At 41.9% G+C, this 13,762-nt stretch overlaps 1 protein-coding gene across 9 annotated transcripts in view; it reads right to left on the reverse strand.

Annotated features, from left to right (window-relative positions):
- Positions 1-2,545: 2,545 nt before the first annotated feature.
- The window catches only part of ARHGAP22 (Rho GTPase activating protein 22), a 421,947-nt gene continuing 410,730 nt past the window's right edge, over positions 2,546-13,762 (reverse strand). For all 9 annotated transcript variants that reach the window (XM_027860644.1, XM_027860638.1, XM_027860630.1 and 6 more), the window contains one exon: positions 2,546-3,293. In XM_027860644.1, coding sequence (XP_027716445.1) covers positions 3,065-3,293 — 229 coding nt within the window. In that variant the 3' untranslated portion in view covers positions 2,546-3,064. The remainder of the gene's footprint in view (positions 3,294-13,762) is intronic.

The raw sequence follows: 13,762 nt of genomic DNA on the forward strand, positions 1-13,762 counted from the left end.
AGCTAGGAATGCTAAGACAGCAAAGTGAGGAGGGAGGGCATTCCCAGAACAGTTGACAGCTTCTGCAAAGGCATGGAGATGGGAGTTGTAACGTTGTGAGTGATGAGCAGCAAGGTCAATCTGGATGCCATATTGAGTGCATTAGCGGAAGTAATGTATGAGGAAGCCAGGTCATGGAAGGCTGTCTTCAAGTATTTGAAGGGTTGTATGTGGTAGATGGGTTGGACTTCTTTTTGCTTCAAATTCTGCCTCTTGGACCAGGTGGGTGGCAATTGTAGAAGTAAATTAGCCCTAGTGTCAGCAGAAAACTTTTTTCCTAGCATCTAGGAGGTATGGTGGTCTTGCAGTCAGGAACTTCTCTCTGACTCAATTTTCTCATTTATAAATTGAGTGAATTGGACTCCAGGGTCTTTAAGGTCCCTTCTAGCTCTTCACTAGCCTATGGCCTTGAGGCCACACGTAGCCCTCTAGGTCCTCAAGTGTGTGGCCCTTTGACTGAATCCAAACTTCATAAAACAAATCAAGTTTGGATTCAGCCAAGTGGCTGCACTTGAGGACCTAGAGGGCCACATGTGGCCTCAAGGCTGCAGGTTCCCCATCCCTGGGTTAAGAGGTAGTAGGCACCTCCCTATTGGAGGTCTTCAAATAAAGGGTGGATGGCTGTTTGCCAGGTAAGAGGTAAAGGGGTTTGTGGTATAGGATGGATTGGATGATCTCCAAGAGTCCGTGATTCCAGTCTCCAACCCCTTCATAACAGATGTGCAATCATTAGGTTGAGGTTGATGGGAGTGAAAATCCTAAAGAAATTTAGTATTTTTCAGAAACTTGATCTCTGATAACATTCCATAAGGCAAATGTGTTTATTTTGAAGACGCTTGCATACCTTAAATCTTCCTTAACTACCATCCCTTTAAGTGACCTTTCTTAATGACCCCAGGTGTAATGTCCCACAATCACTACCTACCTTTTTTGGTATATGACCTACATTTAATTATCTCTGAGCATGTTTTAACTTTTAGGAGGATGTAAGACTCTTGAGAACCAGACTGCCTCATTTTTTCCTTTGTTTTCCCAGTGGCCAACACATAGTTGCTACTCAGTAAGTGCTTGTTTACCTACTCATTACTCCTCCATGAAAGACTGTAACTGTCCTGATGTACCCATTAAGAGACACTCATTTTCTAAGCACTTGTTTAGTGTACAGAACTCAATCTGGACTCTGTTCTCATATTCTCATCTATCTACAAGCCAATGGAGTCTGGGGCTTGCCATTTACCATCAAATAGCTCTTGTTATACCATTTCATCTCAAATTAACTCAATGCACATTTATTAAACGCTACTTTCAAGGCAAAATGCTGGGGTTTAGGGATATGTGCCATGATAAATATAATACAAGATAGGCTGTGATGAGACAAAGTAGAATGTCTGGCTGTTTAACCTCTAAGGGAAATTCGAGGAGGGGGAGAAAACTTTCAATTGGGAGAATAAGGAAAAGGTTCATTGAAGAGGTAGATCCTGGACTGAGCCCTGAATAAAAAGAAAGATCCCAAGTCAGATATGAATGCCAAGAAAGAGGAGGTGACCCTTGCAAAATGCTCACAGGTAGGAGATGATGGCATGTCAAGTTTGAGGAAGCAGCAAGTAGGTCCATTGTGAGCAAAGTAGACCAATCCAGAACAAGGCTTAGTGAGCCAGGCTCTACCAAAGTATGGACTTTGTTCTTTATTATCGAGACAGAGAACCACTAAAGATTTTTTTTTAAATGGGCATTCTAGCAATGTGGAGGATGGAACACCTGATCAGGTTTAAGGCTTTTGGTCCCTGCTAAAAAACAAATACCCAAAATGAGACAGAGGTGGGGAGAAGGTTATCATAATAAGCCTTATGAATCTTTTATGTCTCATTCTAAAAGAGCTCACTGAAAACTTCTCTGGGGATATGTTTAGATAAATAGCAAAGGAATACTGTGGTCTAGTTGAGAGGAAGGAGGTTCTGATAAAGGAGAAGAAAGGGGCCTGCTCTAAGCTCCCTTCACAATTGGAATCATTGCTGGAGCACTGCCAACACAGGGCCTCTGAGCTATGACTTTCAGGCAACATGGGGCTTCCTGCATGCCTGATCTCTACCACCATTACCTCCTGATGAACTCCCAGGAAAACCCTTTTTCTGCCCCCAGAGAATGATGGACTCTGCCCCAAAGATGCCTCCTCAGTCACCTGTTTCTGTGTCACCTGCTGTCACCATGTCACCCAATGTAAAGAATGTTAGGTAGGCTGGCAGCCAACCCACCTAGCACAGTCTCCAAACATTTGTCACTTTGTTTGTTTTATTCAGAGAGGATAGGGAACCATCATGCACTGAGACAGGAGAGCTGGGCAAGAAGCCAAATTCTGCAGAGTCAGGATCTGCACATTTAACTCCCCTGAAAAAAATTTTTTAAAGTTAATTTTGGCAAAAAACAAACAAACAAACACATTGAGAATGACCCTAAAGAGTTAGAAGAAAAGACTCTGGCATTGAAACAACACATTTTTAAAGCAAATTTAATAAAGAATGCAAAATATCCACGTCCCACTTCATTCAATACAGGAAGCATGTGCGACCATGACAGAAGAATTGAAGAGACTGCCTTCCTGGCTGCTGGGGAAATGCAATCAGAGGCTTTCCCCCTGGACATCCTTCAGGCCATTGTGTAGAACCCTGGTCTCCAGCCTGGTAGAGGTGCAGTAGAACAAGTACAAATCCTGTAGTCATTGTGATGGCATATGATGGTCCCTGGGACCCTGGAGAGGGGGAGCATCTCATGTCCCTTGGAAATAGCAATATTTACCTCTAACTTTCACACATGGTCTTCAGCAGTCCTTTACTTTCCCTGATAGCCCTGATACAATATATAGCATTACAGAAACCAGGACAATGACAGCAAGGGAGTATGGGATTCCTTCAGTATTACTCATGATGCATGAGAGGACAATCAGATACCTAGGACAGCAGCTCTGCGGGAACAAGAAACCAGATCAAACAAAATGCAGAATTAAACTGGATTTTTTTTTTAGTTGCTTTTACTTTGGAACCTTTGTGCCTCTTGACCCAAGAGTTAAGGTGCCCAGAGTAGAAAAGAACTCTTCCATTTCCTTCTGTAGAAGCTGATTTCTTTTCTCAGCATCCTCACGTGCCCGCTCTGAGTTTCTCAATCTTATTTCCAGCATCGTGAATTTCTTCCTCTCTTGGTCTAAGTCTTCTTCTAACCGGGCCATCTGTTTCTTTAAGCCGGAACTGGCTTCTTCAATTCTTAAAACCAAGAGAAGAGACATGATTTTAGTCTTTGGCTATCCCAAGAGAGTACAGAAGCATTTCTGAATCCAAGGCTAAACCTGTTCTATCTGTCTTGGGGTTGGCTCACTGAAAAAGACCATAGAGATGATGGGTAACTCAAGCTCTGTACTTACTAGTCCTTACTAACACTCTGTGACTTGCTTGTGACACTTTAGACATTCAGCGACAGACCCTAGTATCCTAATTATTTGTTTACAAGACTTATTTCCTCCTTGAAGGCAAGAACCCCATCTGTTTCATCTCTGTAACTTCAAATATACAAAAGGAATCCCCATAAATTGTTATCCAGCATCTGCTTGAAAACCTGCAGGAAGGGGGAAATTCACCCCTTCTTAGGATGTCCCATTCCACTTTTGGGCAACTTCAATTGTTAGGAAGCACTTCCCGATATCAAACTTAAAGTAGTCTCTTCACAACTCCCATTTATTACTCCTGGTTCTGCCATCTGGGGCAAAAATAACAAGCCTGACCCTTCCTCCATGTGATAGCCCTTCAAATACTAGAAGACAGCTATCATCTCCCACCCAAGCCTTCGATTCTCAGGCTTAACATGACCAATCCTTTCAGCTGATCCTCACAGGTCACCAACTCAAGGCCCTTCCCCATCCTGGTGGACCTCTAGACATTCTCCAGCTTAAGCTTTCTTAAATGGATGTGTCAAGAATTGAACATAATGCTTTGGATGAAGTCTTAAAAGGGCAGAGTATAGTGAGAGCATCTCCTGGAAGCTATGCCTCTCTTAAATCAGCCCAAGATCCCGTTAGTTTTTTGACTACCATATCACACTGCTGGCCCTTACTGGACTATGGTCTACTAAAAACCCCAGATCTTTTTCAGACCTGTGTCCTGTGCTTAACACAGTACTTGGGGTACATAGTAGGTGTTTAATTAGTGCTTGTTGGTCAAATATGCTTATTCATACTTTCCCTATCTTATACTTGTAAAATTGATGTTTTGGTGCTTAACTGAAAAGCTTTACACTTATCTTTGTTGAGTTGCACCTAACTAAATTTAGATCAAATTTCCTAGTCTATCATGACCCTTTTGGAGCCTGACTCTGTCATGTATTGTGTTAGCTTTCTCTCCCCACTTTGAATGAACACCACTTTAGTGGTGTTCCCCAAAGATCTGTGCTCAGTTATGTGCTAGTTAACATTTGTGTCAATGGTTTCCATTATACCATCATGGTTTTCAAAGATTTTTTTTTCCTCCCTCACAACAACACTACGGAGCAGACAATGCAGGGATTATTATCCCCATTTTTCTGATGCGCAAACACCCTGAGTGAGATACAGTGTCTTGGCCATGGTCACACAGCTAATAGACATCTGAAGTTTGCTTCGCGCCTAGGTTTCCAAATTCCAGGTCCAACATTCTACCCACTACTCCATATTATATGTTTAAAGGAGAATCTGGTCCTGTTTGATCAGAGTTGGCGGGGACCTCAGAACCATTTAATCCAAACCTTTACCTCCAAACGATTTTCATTCCATTACACTCATTAAGTGGCCATTCGGGCCCCTTCCCTGGAGAGAGGAAGTGAAGAGAAATTAATGAAACTAGAGGGCATAAGGTTATAGCCAAATGGTTAGACAGCTCAGAGATTCTCCTTGGAAGGACAAAGAAGGAAGCTGGCAGGAGTATTTTTGTCATCTGCCTAATGACAATAAGAAACATCACTTCATGGGGCACTTGGCTGTCTCACCTTAAGAGTGCTCATGAAAGAGCACAAGTGAAAGAGGCCATCATGAAGTTCTCTGGAGCCTCACGTACCAACCTTTGTATTGGAGGATAGAACAGAGAAATTCCACAAGAGACCTCAGCTCCTCCAAACCAAGTCTGCAACTTGGTATACACTCTGGCACTCTGTATCTGCCATACCAACATAAGCATAGGAGAGGAAAGCAAAAATTGCTTGGAAAATATGGTTCAGGTTTAAGAAATTAAAGAGGCCAAAGGCTTGTTGATTACAAAGAAGCCTCATGCCTGCATTTCATGAATACTCTTTAAGAAGCAAATCAGAGGGTGCTGGATGGGATAAGCAATAACTAACATCATAAAAGTCAAATTGACTACATCTTATCAGACAGAAAATGACTGGCTACCTGTGTGCAAGACACACCAGAGTAAGCCTGTCTGTGTTCAGATCACTAACCAGTCATAACAAAGGTCGCTATTGCTACCAAATTAGAAGGACAAAGATGAGAACTGTAAAACCCCAACTGACCAATTTAACCAACTGTTGCCCCTGAAACATGGGAAATATACAACAATAAAGGGACTGATTTTGAAGAATACCGTTCTTTGAATATTTCACCAGGGTAAAGCTGATGCCATCATAAGGAAGCCAAAAGAACCTAGAAACCACCTCAGTCCCCAATGACCACCTTGCCAAGCAGAGATAGGCAGCCAAAGTCAACACTGCTTTGGTCAGGTAAGTTTTAAACAAGAGACCAAAAAGGAGATTTGCCACTGTTTCAGTAGCTATCTATTTTTATCACTAAAGATGATGGAACCAACTGTACTTGGACTTTGATACTTCAGGACTTCAGGAAGTAGAAAGGATACGAAAGGGGATGCAGTTGGCAAAAGTAGCTGGATTTGATGAAGTATATTCAGAAGAAATCCATACTAGAAGCAAAAAAAAAATCAAGCTCCCTGGGGTAAATATTCAAGCTATCTCAATGAAGGGAAGATTCTGAAACAAAGGGAAAAGATCACAATCCATTAATATTACCACAAAAGACTTCCTAATGGTTACTTTCTAGTGTCTCCAGAATATTTATGAGAATGAATTAAGCACACATTGAGGATATGTTTGATGAAAATATTAGAAGGAAACAGGCAGGCTGATTACTACAACAGAACATAAAGTGCAGTCTCACAGTTGACTGAGAGGTTTAGAAAATACAAGATTCAACTCTGTTGATTCTGAAAATGCATTTGATTATGTAGAGTAAGACACAGCTAACAGCTCTCTTGCATTAAGGTGTCTCCTAAGCATATGTTAAGAGCATAAAACATTCCTTGATAGATTAACCCATGAAGAAAACTTTGTTGATTGATTTTCTGATCATCGGAATCAAGCAGGATTTGAAACAAGGAGACATGCTCACTAAAAGCATTGCCCATTGGCATGGAATCTTCTGCACAAAATCTAAATGGAACTAATATTTATAGAATCACTTATATGGTGGTATTCTCCAAGTGCTATCGTTAGCAGTTAACATCATACTGTTCACATTGACCCTGGAACATTACGGGATCCCTCTACAGGTACCCAGATGAGATTGGCTTAGCAATCCACACAAGCAGACACAGTGGATGAAGAATGAGTACTGCCAAAATTATAAATGGTAGCTGGATGGATCAAAGGATAATAGATTGAAGACTGGAATGGACATTGGAGGCCACTTGACCCAACTCTTACATTTTACAAATAAGGAAACTGAGGCCCAGAGAGGCTAAATTATTTGCTCAGAGTCACACAGCTAGTATCAGAGGCAAGGTTTGAACTCCAGTCCGGTTTGAAGTCCAGTGCCCTAGCTACTATGTGTTCATTAGCACAGGCATCTCAGACAAGGGCTGCAGATGCACTATAAGCTGGCTCCGTGATTGATGAGGAGGCAGAAAGTGGATTGCATCACATCTGGGAGTCTGTGAAATGCTTTCAAGTATTTCAAGCAGCTCCTTGCCACAAAAGCCCATCTTTCTAACTCTAATATTCTTTAGGTGATGCCACATGACTACAACTCATGGCAATCCACAATCCCAGAAGAATCAAGATTGCAGGTGACTCGAAGGATAATTTGAGGCAGCTAGGTGGCACAATGGCTATAGAGTGATGGAGCTGGAGTCAGACTCATCTTCCTGAGTTCAAATCTGGGCTCGGACACTTTCTAGCTGTGTAATCCTGGACAAGTCACTTAACCCAGTTTGCCTCGATTTCCTCATCTGGAAAATGAGCTGGAGAAGGAAATGGCAAACCACTCCAGTATCTTTGCCAAGGAAACCCCACATGGGGTCACAAAGAGTTGGACACAATTGAAACAACTGCGCAACAAAGGATAATGGAAAGAATTATAGCATAAGTAGTTTGTGGCATTCTATCAATGCCACATGTGGTATAAAAATCAAGGATGGATAGGGAAAAAAGGAAGACAGAGCATATAGTGAGAGCAAGAGAAAACACAGGAAAATAGTCTGAGTTTTGTAGTCTCTATGAAAGAGTAGAAGACACAGAGGAATACCTACAGCCCATCAGGCAGGCCACCAACGGAGGGTTAAAGGCAGGACATCCTTAAGAATGCCACAGAATGAAAATGGGTTATGCTCTGTTCAATGGAGTCCTCACAGCAGAGATCGTGGTGTACCACCACCACCACATCAGAGCAGGACATAATATTTGGATATTTACATATATTTTATGTAGCATATTATAGAAATATATGTAATATATAAATATATGTGGACATATATTTGGAAATATTAGGTGACAGAGAGAGGGACTTAAAAATCAGGTGATTTGTAATTCTGGTGGGGTAAGTATTGTTGAACCATATCCAAGTTATTGATCGGGGGAAAGGTAAGATCCTACTAATCTGACCAAGGTGTACAGTATGAAAGGGAGTGAAAATAGTTTTAAGGCCAGCTTGGAGACTGGGTGCAGTAATTCTTGTATCAGATGACAAGGGCCTGGAATCAAGTGGTAGGACTCCCCCACATGTAAATATCCTCTCTACCTGCCTTCTACCCCTTGGGATCCATTCCTTCTGTTCTTCTGCATCTCCATTAATGCTACCCTTGGGAGTAGGGTAGTGAGAGCAGGTAAAAATTAAATGGGGAAAGAGGTTGCCAAAGACAGTTCCCCTCTTCATTTGCCTCGATTGTTCTGAACCTAGAAATAGGGCAGCTATGAGGTCACCCTAGATAATTTTGTGAACAAGCCTGTTGTGACCCACATCTTAAGAACGCCAAGTTAGAACAAACAACAGGACCTCAGGAGTTGCTGAATCCAACCCCTTCATTTTACAGAGAAGGAGGAGGGGTTGTGTCCCAGTGGAAAGAGTTAAAGAGTTTGGAGTTAAGGGGCCTGGGGTCACCTCCCACCTCCAGCAAGTACTACCTGTGTGATTTTGGGCAAGTTACTTAACTTCTCTGGCCTCAATTTCCTCATCTGTAAAAATGAGAGGGTCTGATTAGATGGTATCTAAGAAGCCCTTTGCCCTCCAGATCTCTGGCCCTATCTGGGCTGGATGTTGAGCTCCCAGCACTTTAGATTTCTCCAAGGTCATAAGGAGTAGCAGTATATCTAGAATTTGATTCCAGGTCCTCTGGCATGCCACGATGAACTTGTGTGGTTTGGGGTGAAGCACTCTGTTTTTTAAAGGAATGATTCCATTTCCTTTGCGCTCTGGGCCAAAGGACACAGGCTCATTTTCAGGGCAGTTTTATCCAAGTTGTCTTTACTCTCTAATTGCTTGTCCTGCTTTCCTGCTCCCTTATCACCAGGTGATCAGAACACAATGAACAGCAGTTTTCCTGGTCACTCCCAGGTCAGTGCATATTCTCTTTCTTCTAAGCCTGAATCATTTCCTCTAGGCCTGGAGACCAAGCTATTCCTATAGCTGCAAATGCCTACTGTAACACATACCAATTACACCATAGACATCCACCCATTGTAGGCACAATCCTCCCACCACACACCTAAGATTCAGGTATGAACCTGAAGCACCTTATAATCATTACTCATTTCCAGCTCATTCACCCTTATCCTCAGATGTTGTTTTACAATTTAATAATAATGCTATTTAGCACTTTTCTTGCCTTTTATTTGGGCTACTTTATTGCCTCATAAGCCTCACCTCACACTACCTTAAGAGAAAATTGGCAAGGGTGGTTATTCTCCATTTAACTGATAGAGAAACAGAGTCATGGGCAGGTGAAGCAGCTTGCTCAAAGTCTGTACCCAGTAAATATTTGGCAGAGCTCAGAGAGCTGTTAATGCTACAGTGCTACAGGGCTGGCACTGGAGCATTAGTTTCCCTATGCAAAAACCAGCCAATGCTTGGGGGGTGGGGCAATGTTTGAGTCTAAGGGCCAAGAGTCCTTACACCCAATGCCAAGTTTCTCCACTGAACTTCCTCACCCACAGTGACACATATTCCCTGGGGAGATACGACAGCTGTGCTATATCTGTGTGGAGAGGGAAGAGGAAGAGGAAGCCTGGCCTATGTATGCATGAAAGGTGAAGTCTACTCTGTGGTTTTGCATTTGCTGACCCTGATAATCTGTCACCTGTGCCTGCCCAAAATGTCAAGCCTACATTTTAAGATTTTCTAGATTAAATCTCCTTAAAGGAAAAGTTCTGTCCAGATGCGAGATGCAATTAGACTCTATTTCTTACCTGCATAAGCTAGGGGAAGGAGAAACGAAAGATCAAGGGTAAGGCATGATGACATCAAGAACGTGAAGAAATCACCCTTCTTTCCACCACTCCTTGCTGGATTCTTCTTTCTGCCTGGCCTTTGGGAGCAGAATCATTTGGCATAAACAACTACCCATGCTACTGGCAAACTAATTTTTCAGGCACTTCCCAATGTGGCTAGAGGGAGCCAGCAGTCATAAATGAACTTACCTATTACTTTTCCACATTGTTCCTTATCCCCCACTCAGAAAACATATACCATACTCTGGTCCTCCTTCACCACTCCTCTTTAATTACGGCGATGGGTTACAAAGATTCAGCTCACTTTCAATATGGTTGGAGCAGAATCAGCCTTATTCATTGTCTCCCACAAGTCAGGTCCTAAATGACACTGTGGATACCACAGGTTGTCTTTTGGTGGTCAATAAAGACCTCTTAGTTTGACACATGAAGAGACCGGGCTAAGCGAGGTAACGTCATTTGCCTGAGGTCACATAGGTAACAGAGCTGGAACTTGAACTTGGCTGTCTCTCAATCCAGTATTCCTTTTTCTGTAGCTCTCTGTCCATGTGGTCCTTCTCTCTGCACAGGGTCAGGGGTCACTGTTGGGGAACTGTGAAGACTTCTCAAATGAAATCACTTCTACTGCCTTTAAAGCTTGTTGGTAATTAATTTGACAATGTCTTTCTACCAACTTGCCATGCTCTGGCTCTAAATATATGCCCCAAACAAGCCCTACATTCCTTTGCCTCCAATTTCCTCAGTAACTTTAGCACACGGCTCAACTTTTTACTTTCCACTCTATTTCCTGCTGTCACTCAAGGACTCCAATACATGTGTTGGTAACTCTGACCTCCAAATCCTTAAACCTCCAAAACACTTTTTTCTTACTTCCTTCTGATTTTATAACTATATGGTCACAATTTAGATTCTATTACCTCCAAGATTTTGAACTTTGAATTTTTACTCTCCCACTATAACCTTCCCTCGTCTTCTTTCTTATCTAAAATCTTCTTTCTTATTTTATTTATTGGCTAGGCAATGGGGTTAAGTGACTTGCCCAGGGTCACACAGCTAGTGTTATGTGTCTGAGGCTGGATTTGAACTCAGGTCCTCCTGACTCCAGGACCAGTGCTCTATCCACTGCCCCTAAAATCTTCTTTCTTATCTAACCATACAGATACACCATAAGGCTGTGCAACCAAACCATCTAAACCAACTCTTAGCTTTCACTGTGATTTCTTGGTCCTTGAACCTCGTTATCCTCCGAGCTGCTCTCTACCACTATAAAATGACATACCTTTATAACCAACCTTGGCTTTACTGGTTCATTGTCACTTTAATAATTCTTTGGCCATGGGGCAGCAAAGTGGTGCAGTAGAGAGAGCCTTGAAGTCAGGAGGACATGAGTTCAAATCTGGCCTCAGACACCTGACACTTACTAGCTGTGTGACCCTGGGCAAGTCACTTAACCCCGATTGCCTCACCAAAAAAAGAAAAAAAAATTCATTGGCCATCCCTCTAATCCTTTTTACCACTGGATCTGCTAATCTTCAATCTTGTGTAATTCTTAACATTTGTTTGTTTGCTCCTGTTCCTGCTCCTGGGCTGTTGGGAATAACCAGGGAAATTATTTAAAACACACTGATTTCAAGGACTGGAAATTTACATTGCTTAACTTCAGCTGGGCTCTCACCGCTTCTCAGACATCCTTCTACTTTATTCTTAATGACTCCTTACCTCATTTCCCACAACTGCTGTTCCAAACCTTTTTCATCTCTCATCAAGTCCCCAACTACCCTCCCATTTCTGCATTTATTGCAGATGACTTAGCCTCTCATTTCACTTGAAACTTCTCAGAATCATTGCTTATTGTCTCCTTCCCTCTTTTATTAGAGGAAGAGGTATCTCTATTCTTTATTAACAATGATCCCTTTACTTGGGATTACTTTGATCCCATGTCTTGCAAACACAATCCAAGAGAAAGGATCTAGAAGGAGGAGATGGTCAGCAATATCAAATTGTGCAGAGGTCAAGGAAGATAAGATCTAAAAAAAAGACTACTAGATTTGGTGATTAAGAAGTCATTTTAAGTAAAATGGTGAGGGAGGATAGGAGTCAGATTACAAAGGTTAGGGAGAGAATGAGTTGTAAGGAAACGGAGACATGAGATACAGAGATTAGTTTTATAAATTGTTTAGCTACAAAGGAGAAGAGAGTGATGGAGAGATTAACTAGGCACGGCAAACAAGGTCAAGGAAAATGAATTTTTAGGATGGGAACCCTAAGCATGTTTCTAGGCAGATGAGAAAGAACCATTAAAGACGGAGAGCTAGAATGAGAGGAGAGAGATGACTGATAGATTGGGTACTATTGACCTCATCCCCTCCCCTCTTCTTGGACACTCTCTTCTGCACTGGTTTCTGAGACTATACATTTTCCTGTTTCTCCTACCTCTTTAATTGGTGCGTCCATATCTTTTCTGTTGGGTCATCCCTAAGGTTCTGTCCTACACCCCTTCCTTTTCTTTCTACGCTCTCCTTTGGCATCACCTAACACCTGTTCACAGGTAACAACTGTCCATTCTTTTTCTCTATTCCTGATCTTCCTGAGGCATCATATTTATATTTCTAAATGGCTACAAGACACCTGAATATCACTAACAGCTCATGCAACATATTCAAATAGAGTACTCTAGGTGGTGTAGTGGAGAGTTAGGGACTCGAGAATCATTGAGACCTTAGTATGAATCCTGTCTCTGACACTTATTAGTTGTAGACCCCCTGTCAAGTCAATTAACCTCTCTCTGCCTCAGTTTCCTCCTCTGTAAAATGAGAACGTTGGACTTGATTGCCTGTAAGATTCCTTCCAGTTATAAATCTGTGATCCTATACCAACCAAACTCATTGATTTTATTCAAATAGTATTCTCCCACTTGATTTTACTATCTATCAATGCACCACCATTCATCTGGTCTCCCAGGTACCAACTGTGATAGTATTATCAAACACCTTTCAGAACCAATCAGTTACCAAGGCCTATTATTTCTACCTACTTCCAAGATCTTTCTAGAAATTTCCTCTCTCTATTATTCGTTGCTGCTACCCTAGTAGAGGCCTCTTAGAGTTCAAAGGTCAATGTTCAGGGAGAAATTATTGGGGAAAAGGTTAAAATAATTCCTTGTTTCCAAGGAAAACCAATTCTTTATTTCCACAACATCTCTCAAATCCATTCCCCTCCTTCAAAAGAAAATCGGATTCTCTCCTAGAATTTAAGGTCCCATAGGTGTCCTCCTCTTATCATTTTCCCATTTTAGTTTTCAGCCCTAATAATGTCCTATGTTTCTTTGACGAATTTACATACTGCCCAGACTTCAAGATGGCAACCAAAGAGCTTCCTCATCTCTCAAACTTTTTAAAAGTCTCTACTACAATTTATGATGATGATGATGATGACCCCGAACAGGTCACTTAGCTCCTAAGAGTCCCAGATAAAAGTTGCCGAAAAGGAGTTGCTCTGCATTGATAACAGCAGTTTCCTCATTGGGAATTACCTTTATCAATGAAATAGTGGCAGCATCATCACCATCACTCAGATTTTTACAGCACCAATAGTTTCTAAAGCATTTTTTTCATGACAACTGTGTAAGGTTGTCAGGTAGAAGTTATCATTACCTCCATTTTACAATAGAGGAAACTGAAGTTAGTTATGAATTAGTCAACAGACATTTATTAAGCGCCTACTATGTGCCAGGCACAGTGCTAAGCAGATCCAAGACTTGAACCATGTTCTTTTGATGCTCTCTCCAAGAAACCCTGACACTCACGTATCTCCAACCATGAAGAATGCCTTCCATCACACACCTTATACAAAGAGACCCTAGAATATTGCCCATCTCCAACTTTTAAATATGCCAGCCTGCTTAGCATCCACAGGCAGCTGAGATCTGCACTGGGCAGATTCCCGTGCTCTGTTGCCACGATGACCCAGAATAATA

The sequence above is a fragment of the Vombatus ursinus genome, unplaced genomic scaffold (assembly GCF_900497805.2).
Source record: "Vombatus ursinus unplaced genomic scaffold, bare-nosed wombat genome assembly UNPS02000749.1, whole genome shotgun sequence".
NCBI lineage: Eukaryota > Metazoa > Chordata > Mammalia > Diprotodontia > Vombatidae > Vombatus > Vombatus ursinus.